This window comes from Jatropha curcas, chromosome 5 (assembly GCF_041381405.1).
Source record: "Jatropha curcas cultivar XTBG-Jc1 chromosome 5, XTBG_Jcur_1.0, whole genome shotgun sequence".
Classification (NCBI taxonomy): Eukaryota; Viridiplantae; Streptophyta; class Magnoliopsida; order Malpighiales; family Euphorbiaceae; genus Jatropha; species Jatropha curcas.
In genome coordinates this window covers 28,769,260-28,781,358 of record NC_143155.1, presented here as the reverse complement: position 1 = coordinate 28,781,358, position 12,099 = coordinate 28,769,260, and the positions used below count along the sequence as shown (strand labels likewise).

The following is a 12,099-nucleotide window of genomic DNA, read 5'->3' as shown; positions in this document are numbered from 1 at the left end:
CCTTTTGATAGCTAAACAAAGCAATAAAAAGGAGGGAGGGGATGAAGGGAGCCGAAGCACTTTGCAATACAGATAAAGCAAACTCTTATTAGAATGTCAAAAGTTGGAAAACAAATACAAATCACAAACCGAGCAGAGTCTTATTAAAGTAACATATAATATAATAAGAACATTAAAATATAATAACATTACCACAACAACATATAATAAGAACATCACTACAACAACATAAGCATACTGAACTTAAAATATACGACTGAGCGAGTATACAGATTGTATAAAAGTGAGAAATAGAAGTACAAGTGCTGCAATAGTTCCAGTCCCTCTCCAGAGATTGCTAAAATATACACTTCTCATGATAGCCACAGTCTTAAACCAACGATTCTCATAATGTTTATTAAGATCCACACTTACTCCATAGAAACAAGACCCACATGTTGTAATTTCAAGACAAAGCTTATTCACCATCTTAGCCACTGATTTGTACTCCCCAAGCAAATTAGTGATAATACCATTTTGAATAAGCAATTCCACATCTCTCTCAGTATCTACTAGAAAATCTAATATCCATATATACTCACATATGTAAGGATCATTTGGATAGTGACACTGCTCAAAAGCCATCAGATTTCTTATCAATCGTTCTGTGCCATCATGAAATTCAAATCTCGGCATTTTCAATTCTCCACTTTCAAATTTTATATCTAGGGGCCACGCCTGTTTATCCACCTTAAACTTGACTCCTGCCTCATTTAACTTTGTAGCACTATAAAGACTTTCAATACAAGCATCATTCTTTGACACTGGATGTTTGTAGGATCTTCTTCTTCTAATCAAATCAGTCAAGTGCTTAGGTTTCTCCTCAATTTCTTCTCCTTCTACGCTTGCACTCTCATAGTCTTTGTTCTCTTTTTGACAGCAGAACATATTCGAAATCCAAAACCCATAAAAATGGAGAAGCAATCGCGAGTTTTATGATCATCATCACGAAGTTTCGGAGGACGCAAGTAATTCGATAAGTTGAGGCGCACGAGAGAAAGAAAACCAAAATTTCCAGTAGCAAATTTATATAAATCCTCAAGCACAAAATAAGGCAGCTGATTTTCAAGCAATATCAAATCTTCTAATATGCCATCTTCGCGCGATGGTTTGCCTAATATATAATCAGCTTTATATTTTTCTGTCCAAATAAAACTCTCTCCTCTTTTCAAGAAAAATTCGATAATGAACACAGAATCCAATAGAATCATTCTTACAAACATGTTCTGTTCATACTGCTCAAATGTTTGGTCATAACAGTGACGGATTGTTAATTCGTATTCTCTAATTTTGTTTTCAAGCTCAACCCAAGTCTTGCCAGTCCTTCTGCAGAATTCTGCCAAATATCTCAGTTTTTGCTTCTCCATAGGTTTCAATGAATCTTCATTGTGGTGAAAAGGGCCTATGGAAATCATTTGAGGAGTGTAGGCTGACGGATTTATAGCTCGAAGTTTTCTTGGAACTCTGTAGATACAAATTTCTGGCCATAAAGCTGGCTCCGATAGTAAACGCGCTAAGTTGTCTGTTATGTCAATGACTAATTGCTTTCCGCTTTCAGCTTCGACATCATTTGAATTACTTCCTTCACCATTCTGTCCCATCTGCCCAAGAACACCTAATATACTTCATATATATATTCTTTTTTAAAAAATATTTGTTAATTAATTAACTCCATTTGCACACAACACATCTTTTTAGCAATCAAAAAGAACTTTTGACAGGGAGAGATCAAAACTGATATAAAAGGAAATGTATAAGAATTGGAAATCAAAGTTAATTCAAGGTTATCAATATTACATTTCATTACTAAAAAAACGGCAAAATTTTTCAGGAGAGTGTGCCAACCTGAAGTGCAAGATCTTTGCCTGAAGAAGTGGTCTAGTTGGCAGTTGAAAGCACTCAGATTTTCTCCTTCAAAGGCGACAAAAATGTGTTGGGCGTGGGTGTATCCAAACAATTTAAACCTTTTTATAGACGAATGCTCTCTTTGAATTTTCTTTTCTCATTAATAATGCAAGGCTCTGTTGTCCTTCCAATTAATTAATTAATTAATTTTGATAATTGTATTGTCTTTATCAGTAGTACCTTTTATATTAATTTCTTTTGTTTGTAAATCAGTTGACGGATAACAAAATTAAAGTTTTTTCTTAAAAAGATAAGGTACGTTTCAAGTGTATTTCTCAAAAATTTATCGTTACAAAATTTTAACCGAATACTATCTCAATGTGAACATGAAAATACATGTTTATATATGAAAGGGAGAAGGGTGCAAACCTGAAGTGCGAGAAGTGTTTTGGCGATTGAAAGATAGATTTTATCCCTTCAAAAGCGACAAAAATGTGTTAGGTATAATATATATAGTAGGGTGCATATTTTTCCAATCAATTTAAGTCGAATGATCTCTTTCATTGTCCTTTTCTCCTCGATAATGCAATCTGTCCTGTCCTAATATAGTACTCCCGCCTTCGTTACACTTTAACAGTAACAATTAGACATTTTATCTTGTTCTACTTTAAGTATTTATTTAAGATTTTGAGACTATATTAATTATTATTTTTAAAAATTTTATCTATATTTATTGAGTGTTTTATAGCAAAATTAGATAAAGAGCTTTTAATATATTAAGAAGGACAATTTACGCATTTTATTCTATATTTTTAAAAAATCATTATGACTAGTTGTTTTAGACACATGTTTCACGTAGATTTTATTCATTTAATTTTATTATTTATATAATGAAAGCATAAATTTTTATTTAGATTAAAATAAATATAATAATTTATTAATATTGCACTTTATATATACAATGAAATTTTGAACATGTGTTGTATTATAATATATAATTAAAAATAAAATGATGTTTATTTTTCTACCTCTTTAATAAAAAATATATAATTTTATTATTAATTAATTATATAAATTCACTACAAATTCGCATTTATCATACTGCAAAATATTTTATAATTTGGCCATGCTATAACATTAATATAATAAATCATGACTTACTTGACTTTGATCTCACATCAATTATTTTCGTCGGACGAAGTTAAACTGAAATTTTATCAATAGCATATAATATTTCGAACCATATCTTTGTACAGAATTAAAAAATAAATTACTTAAAGTTCTCAACTACACATGAGAATCAATATGTAAAGTTGTAAACAATAATATTAGTAATAGAATGTACTTTATCAAGTTTAAAGAAGATATAAATGAGATTAAATTAAAAAATTACAAAGTAACATATAAAAGTGTTTGAAAAAATATTAAAATTTTAAAGGTCTAATTATCTTTATATCTATTTAAAAAATATTTAAAAATATATATCCAATTAAATTATAGAAAAATTAAACAAAATTCTATAAAATTCAAAAGACAGATTTTATCCCTTTAAAAGCGACAAAAATGTGTTACGTATATTATATATAGTGGGGTGCATATTTTTCCAATCAATTTAGGGATAAAAATCAAATGTCGCTGAAACGGACAAATTTGTAGGTACATGTTGTCGTTGACTAGTAATTGATTATATTTCATGTCTTGATCTCTCAGTGCACTATAGTAAATTTTCCTAGGTAAAATTTTGATAGCAAACTTTATTGCAGAGATACTATAGATGCCCTCACGAGGTTCAGAGATCAGATCAAGACCCTACAATATTTGAAGTGACCTATAGAGGAAGGCACACATGTTTTCAAGCTGCTCGTTTAGCAGCTTCAATAAACGACAAGTCGCAACAAGGTGAGGATAATTGCTCAGTAGAACGACAGCAACAACACGAAGAAGTGAAGTCCAAGCTATTAAAAGAGATATCTTTCAACTACAGAGAAGGACTCAGTAAAAGCGACGACTTGGAAATATTTCTACCCTTTTCTCTCAATGAAGAAAATGATATTTTCAAGGAGTCAATAATGGAGAAAAAAATGTGTTGGCCGGGTATTAGACACATACTCTCTTTGATTTTTCTTTTCTCCTCAATAATGCAACGCCATCCTGTCCTTCCCACTAATTAAAGTTGATAATTGTATTGTCTTTATCAGTCATGCATTTCAAATTAATTTTGTTTTTGTTTGTAAATAAGTTGATGTATAACAAAATTAAATATTTTTCTTAAAAAAAAAAAAGGGATAAGTCGAAGTAGGTGCATTTTTCAAGTGTATATATATATAGGGTGCATATTTTTCCCAACCGACGACTGTCTCTTTGACTATGCTTTCCCCTCAATAATGCAATCTGTCCTGTTCTAATATACTAATATAATCTCTTACGCTGGAATTGAGTTTCTGAAAGTGGATCGCGATTACAATATAATAATAAATTGAGCATTGGTCCTCAATTTATCATAATGGGCTATTTGGCCCAAAATGAGTGGGAATAGATTGGACTGTCATAAAGCTTAGCATCGTATTTTCTGACTTTAAGATTTGCAGTTTCAAATTCGAATATGAAAAGCTGTTATTAGAATAGCGAAACGTTCAAAGAGATAAACATTACAGATAGAACAATGAATCAGGAAATAGAAAAAAAATTGAAAAGATTGCACAACCAAACAGTCTTAATTTTGTAACAAATCTCTAATAGAAGACGCAGACTGTGTGACGGTGAAAACCAGTAACAAAATGGCGACGACAGTTCCGGTGCTTCTCCAAAGATCCTCAAAATACACCCTTCTCAAGACCGCCACCGAACGATACCATAGATTATCGTAGTGTTCATTGAGCCTTACGCTCATATCGTAAAAACAAGAACCAGACGCCCTTATTTGCAAACCAAGATTATTAACCAACTTAGCCACTGATTCATTATCACCTAACAGATTAACAATAATCCCCTTTCTACAAAGCAAATCAACGTCTTGCTCTGTGTATATCAGAAAATCAAGAATCCAAATATAATCGCAGATGAATGGATCGTTTGGATAATGACACTGTTCAAATGCCATCAGATTTCGAATCAATCGCTCTGTATTATCATCCACTATAAATAATGGCATTCTCAATTCTCCTCTTTCAAATTGCATGTTGATTGGCCAGGCTTTTGGACTCACTTTGAACTTCACTCCTGCTTCGTGTAACCTTGTAGCTCTGTATAGATTTTTCACTGTTTTTCCGTTATTGTTATTTGACTTGGGACGCTTATAGCAACGATATTGTCGAATTAGATCCGTGAAATTTAACGGTTTCTCTTTAAAGTCGTCTTCTTCTTCTCCTTTGACGCTTTGATCGTTGAGCTTTGAACATGAGAAGCATCTAGGAATCCAAAAACAATAAAAGCAAGAGAAGCAATCGCAGCTACATTTTTTATGTTCTTCGTCAATTGGTGGCGGAGATAAATAGTCCCATAAATTTTTGACCATAAGATCGGAAAAAGAAGGATAGCCTTCTTCGTTTAACTTTCCGACGGTGAGGTCATATAAATCTTCAAGAACAAAATACGGTAACTGATTTTCCACTAATATTAAATCCTCTAATAAACCATATTCTCTCGTCGATTTTCCAAGAATATAATCCTCTTCATATTTGTCATTATTTCCGTTCTCAAAGAATTTATATTTTTCTCCTCTTCTCAAGAAAAGTTCGATAATAAACACAGAATCCAACAGAATCATATTTGCAAAATCTTCTTTGGATATCTCATCAGTTGTTGAAACTTCATAACAGTGGCGAATTGTTTTCTCCCAGTCTCGGATTTTGTCTACAAGATCAACCCAATCTTTTTTACCAGTTCTCGTGCAGAAGCCAACCAAGTATTTCAATTTCTGCTTTTGCATGACTTTCAAACCGTCGTCGTTGAGGTGAAAAGGGCCGATTGAAATCATTTGAGGAGTGTAGGCTGCTGGATTTAAAGCTCGAAGTTTTCTTGGAACTTTGTAGATACAAAGCTCAGATGGCCATAAGCCTGGCTCTGAAATTAAACGCTGCAACTCGTGAAGTAGTGGAATTTCAACTTTGGTTTGGTTTTTTGTTTCTTTTGAAGCATCTGAATCTGCTGTTTCGTTCTTTCCCATCACTTAGAATGCTTGATCTAGCGATACAAACAAAAAGAATTTTTAATCAGTTCTGATATACGCAATCATACGTTACAACTCTAACCTCAACTTAATCGATCCATTACAAGTAAAATTAAATGTGTAAAAAAATATACTTACTTAGCAAATATTATGGAATGTGCATGCTAAAATGGATACTTTGGCTGAGATGTAAGCGTAATTATCTATATTTCATCCACTTATATGACTGATATCCCTCATCGATGGGAAAAAAATGTTACATATCAGCCTTTTCTTCTCCAATGAGAATATGCATGTCCATCCACACAAGAAATTTTGCACGATTGGTTGGATAAAAAAAATGGAAAATAAAAGAAATCTTGACGATCGATTTGTTAGAATACAATGTATAAATGGTCACATTTATTTAATTTTATAAGATGAATGTTCAAATTATTTTAGTGGGGTAGTTAGATCATATAGAGTCCTTCCCGTTTCTTTTTTTTTTTTTTTTTTGACTTATTTAGTTTATTTTTAATTGAAAGTCGTGGATCCGATATGGCGTGAGAAAATTAATTAATTAATTTTATAATATTTACTAAATATTTAAATATTTTTTTTTTGAAAAATTAATGTTACTAATAGACTCCAAATTATGTTCGATTTAACCCTGGTTGATAAGATTTAGAATACATTGGTTGAATAAAATGGCAGACAAAAAATTGTTTTTTTGAAGCATATGTCAGTTTCTCTTGGTTGTTAGGGTTTGCTTGTTGACTTTTTGCTCCTTTAATTAGCGAGACCTGAATTCTTCAAGTCTTTTTTTTTTTTTTTTTTTTTTTTTAAATTCAAATAGCAGTACATTACAAAATAGGGAAATAACCCAAATTGGTGCAAGTCTTTTTTAATTCATAAAATAAAGTAAAGTTGCTACCAGAATAAATTTTATTAGCGAATATATATATATATATATAAAGAGAGTCAAGCCTTGCATCATCATATTTATTTTTAGCATATCACATTAATTAATTATTTAATTAGCACTAAATGGGCTGAGTTAAAACTGAGGCTGGCCCAATTCTTGAGCACACTTTAAAGTATCATCTAAAATCTTCTCGACGCCATGCTTGTATTCAAATCCAAGTTCCTTCAGTTTCGTAGAGCTCAAAACAATTTCCCTGTCCAAATTCTCCACAAACCTGAAAATCAATCAATAAATTATTACTTTTCTTAATTCATTTCTAATTGAATTTCGAGATTGAGGTCTCTCATTTTTAGAAATACACACTCTAATATGAATTATTTATTGCTTTCAATACTCAGAAATTAACTTACTCTCCATTAATAGCAATATGTGGGTATTTCTTTTGCCAATAATTGGCAATCTCTGCCGATGATAATAAAGCTTTAGCACATAAAAATCTACCGCTAACGGATGGCTTCTCTATGCAGAAAATATGAGCCTCGCGAACATCTTCAATATGAACAATTGGTAGCTTTCCTATTATGTCTTCCAATTGCCTAGGTGTGGGATACCAAATCTTATCCTCTGTAACTTGTGAGATTAGTATTCCCATACTCTGAGACATCGCAGAATGTACGGTTCCTCCTCCCACTAATCCACATGTAATGCTCACTACTTCAAGCTTTTCGCTATTATGCCTAAGCACTTCTTGCTCTGAGAGCGTCTTCGATCGTGTGTATGCCTAATAAATAGTTTGCAGTTTACTGTTAATTTTAATATGTATTATACAGAATTAATCGATTATTAATTTATTTATTTATGCAACGAAGTTATTCGTACAGTCATTGCCCCAACTATTTACCTTTCACCTAATACCTATCAATATATAAAAGTCTTAAATGAAATTTCTTAAATCCCGACTCTATATGTTATCTTACCATCCAAATATTACATCAAATAAATAGGCGTCAAATTCTATGTCAACTAAATAATTTATTCATTTCTATATGGGACTTCAGTTTATGCCTTAATTATGAAACAGTAGCAAATCTCTAATTAGCATCTATACTACATAAACTAATTGTTTTACTTTCATCAAAGTTTTAAAATATAATATCAACTTATCTATCTAACCTTTTCTTATTTAAGTTTAGCAAGGTATTTTGTGACTTCCTTAAATTTATCCATTCAACCTTATCATCTTTAGTTTCTCAGGTTAGCATAATGTTACCTGGTGTTATTATCTAGATCTCGACTTAGTTCAGATCTTTCCTCCTTTGGCTAGCATGTCAAAATTTTTATCAATTGCTTCATGATTCACTTCACTAGATTCTTTTATTCTTTTACTGTAAGGAATTCAATGTATTAATTTTAATATTTATCGAAAAGCCAGAAGAAATTAATTACCACATGTTTAAGTTGTATTTATCAACATATCATTAACTTCAAAACATCCCCTAGAGTTGAATAATTTTCTTATGATATGACAAACTACCCAAAAGCTTAAATTATCAAATCTCTCTAGTTCTGATTTGTCACAATTCACTACGGTCAAAAAGGAATAGTACTAAAATTTCAATTCTTAATGTATCTATCTCTAAGTTTTATTGATTTGTATTTCTTATTCTTGAGAAATTTCTACCTCATTAGATTCATTCCTACTAATAGTCTACAATACTGAATTTCACCTAATGTGTCTACTAACTAAGGATTTTTGAGCAATTTAAGAGTCCTCTTTTTCTAATAGTTCTACTATACATTGTTTCAGCGATATTAATTGTTAGATTAATCGTTTATTTAAAAATTCGACTAATGAGTTGACAACTACAGCCTAGGTTGACCATCTTATGAGTAACTGGCTATTTAAAAACTTTCAAAAACTTTCCCTTTTCACTTTTAAAAATATCGGCATATCACTCACACATAACTTTGAAATTCTTATAATAAAAATTTGCATTTAACTTTTATTTCATTTCAAGACCAATATCAATCGTGGTATAAAAAAAAATGTTTTCATGAAGTTTGAAATCAATACTCATTGTATTTTCTAAAACCTTTTGGTATTTAATAAAAATGAATTGTCTATCTCCACGAGGATAATCCTTAAGTCATCTAGTTCCAGTCTACTATCTCATATTTCATTCCAAGAACATTCTAATCTCTAGCATTACTATTCCTTTTGCTGTTACTAGTCTATCAAGTAAATTGATCCACACTTTAAATTTTTCCAAAATTTATCTTTATTATTTTTATTATTTTTATTTTTATTGATTTATTATTATTTATTATTTATATTTATATTTATACTATATTATTATTTTATCTTTATTTATTTAGTTATTTGTTTTATCATTTTATATATATATATATATATATATATATATATATATATATATATATATATATATATATATATATATATATATGCATATTTCTTACATCTGAATTTTTACTTCTTTCCCGATTCATTTCTTATTATTTATTCTAGCAGTTCATAGTAGATAAATTAATTAACCATATTATCATCATCGGCCTTTCTACGATTTAACATCCCCTAGTCTTATCCAAATTCTTTAGTTTTTTTGATTCAGTTTAATTTTTTTTTTATCCTCCATGTCTCATTAGTGTACCCATCTCATTAAATCTTATCCTTAAAAGAATTTTAATCATGGGTACATGAATCTATGGCGTGAAACCATCATTTTACACAAAATTTAATTACGTCGTAAGGTCATTGTTTCTTGGATTTCTAATTCTAATTTTTCAATCTCTACTGATGATTTTTTTTTAAAAAATTTATTAAATTTTTATTTTATTTTATTTAGCACATCGATCTAATTTCGTACTTAATTCTTTAAAGCAGATTTTATATACATTTTCTTAACTTAGATTAATAAATAGTATTAGTCCTTTCTACATGACTCTTTATCTAGATACATCAAATTCCCTTAATTATTAAGTTTTCCTACAGCATCCACGTTCCTTTCTCCATTCATTCCCCATTTGTGATTTAAAGTTATTCATCATTTTCTACATTCATTTTATTATAATAGATTTATGAACTTGGTCTAGCCCATTAAGTATCCTACATGTGCTAGAATCTTAAATATATCATGTCTAGTACACTTACTACAATTTAAATTCTCACCCTTTTTTTTTTTATATACATTCACATTCATGAGTTTCACCATGGTAAATTTAGGATTTCTTATAAGTATGATTATTTGTCTTAGATCCTCCTTTTCTAACCTTTGTAATTACAATTTCCACTTTTTAATCCCTAACAGTAACATTTCTAGAATTTGATCTCTATTAGTTTATCATTATTAATTTCTATAGGCCTAATTTAGTCCTCGAGATAGACAATATGATCAAAATAAATCAAACATGCAATCCTCGTAAGTCATTTAAAGTCTAAAATCAAACAAATTTTTGACATGCCGACAAAACAATAAAACCAAACAACAAAAAAAATAATTTCCAATAAGCAAATAACAAGACATTTTTCTCAAATCATAGTTCAAATAAATTCACTTTGTTACTGTCTTTAAAACTCCGAATTCTTTTCTAAACAGTTTCAAATAATTTTTTTTTTTTTGAAGCAGTGTCTCTTGTCGAATCAAGGTGTACTGGGTGATCAAGCCATTACACCAATTTCCAACTGATCTTCTGCTTCAAAATAGATGGAGGGAATTTAGCAAAACTCAAAATATTTTCTTTTATAAACGTCAGTTACCTAGACCTTTCTATACCTCACTATTATTTATGTACCTATAGTTCTCATCCTAAGTTTCATAGAGATTTCCTTCCATCTTCATGCACGATGCGTCCACCGGCACTAAAATGGAATTCAATCCAGACTACATCTCCTTTGTTGGTTACGGCCGACCCCAACATAGGAGCTCTATATTTAATTTCCTATGTTCCGCAATTGATTCCTAAGGCCCAACTTATGCTCTGATACCAACTTTGTCACGACCCATTTCCGTGGGCGGGATCGGCACTAGGACCTGGGTGGACTTAAGGCCCCCGAAACCCGTAGTAAGCCTGTATTACTTAAGACTCGCGTTCTATTCACAATTGTTGATTCAAGCCCAATAATTTATTTCACAAATATTTCCAAAGTACAATCCAAATAATAAATGTCTATACTCTATTTATTCATTTACAACCCAGTTGGAATATAATTGCGGAACTCTGCTCCATAATTCACTATCCTTTGCGTTTACAGATTCAATAGTTATTATTATTATTATTATTATTTTAAGTGGTCCAATATCAATTCTAAGAAGTTTAATTTATTTTCGACTAGAAGTTCCGATAACTTGTGTTGGACTTAAGACCAAGTCACAATTTGGGCTCAGATCAAAATTGTTTAGTACTTAAGCCCATACTGTCACAAATTCAGATTTTTGATTTATTAAAAATTCAAAAGTTTTGAAAATAAAAATTCAGGGTATTATATATAACTTGAGAATATATGATTAAAAATAGAAAAAACTATTAATTGTAAAAATCATTAGACAATAATATTACAAGATCAAATAGAGAACACACACACACACACACACACACACACACATATATATATATATATATATATATATATATATATTCTCGAATTAAATGCATAAAAATCTAATTAAATGTATATTCAAAAGTATAAATGAAATATATTTTTTTCGATTAAAAGGAAGTAAAAATAGAATAAAAAGGATCTTCAAAAGGATAAATATATTTATTTTCTCCGATTAAAATGCATAAAAAATTAATTAAAATGATATATCATGAATTTCAAATTAAACTAAGGTTACTTTAGAAAATCTCATAATTCCCTCCTTCAAAGAGAAAAAAATGTGTTGGCCGCGTATTAGACACATACTCTCTTTGATTTTTCTTTTCTCGTTAATAATGCAACGCCATCCTGTCCTTCCCACTAATTAAAGTTGACAATTGTATTTTCTTTATCAATCATGCATTTCATATTACTTTTGTTTTTGTTTGTAAAGAAGTTGATGGATAACAAAATTAAAGTTTTTTCTTAAGAAAATAATCTTGGTAATTTTTAAGAATTCACCATTACGAAATTTTAACCGAATAATAT

The 12,099-nt window shown here is 30.1% G+C and overlaps 2 protein-coding genes and 1 pseudogene across 2 annotated transcripts; all 3 read right to left on the bottom strand.

Moving 5' to 3' along the window:
- Nucleotides 1–161: 161 nt before the first annotated feature.
- Nucleotides 162–1,964, bottom strand: LOC149496539 (UPF0481 protein At3g47200-like; annotated as a pseudogene).
- Nucleotides 1,965–4,485: 2,521 nt separating this feature from the next.
- LOC149496538 (UPF0481 protein At3g47200-like) lies at nt 4,486–6,375 on the bottom strand. The gene is made up of 2 exons (XM_089721880.1): nt 6,191–6,375; nt 4,486–6,066 (listed from the first exon to the last, which is right to left on the bottom strand). The coding sequence occupies exon 2, from the start codon at nt 6,047–6,049 to the stop codon at nt 4,598–4,600; it is 1,452 nt and encodes a 483-aa protein (XP_089578006.1). The 5' UTR covers nt 6,050–6,066; nt 6,191–6,375; the 3' UTR covers nt 4,486–4,597.
- Nucleotides 6,376–7,088: 713 nt separating this feature from the next.
- On the bottom strand, nt 7,089–7,620 carry LOC149496537 (NADPH HC-toxin reductase 1-like). The gene is made up of 2 exons (XM_089721358.1): nt 7,367–7,620; nt 7,089–7,230 (listed from the first exon to the last, which is right to left on the bottom strand). The coding sequence occupies exons 1-2, from the start codon at nt 7,618–7,620 to the stop codon at nt 7,089–7,091; spliced, it is 396 nt and encodes a 131-aa protein (XP_089577484.1).
- Nucleotides 7,621–12,099: the final 4,479 nt, after the last annotated feature.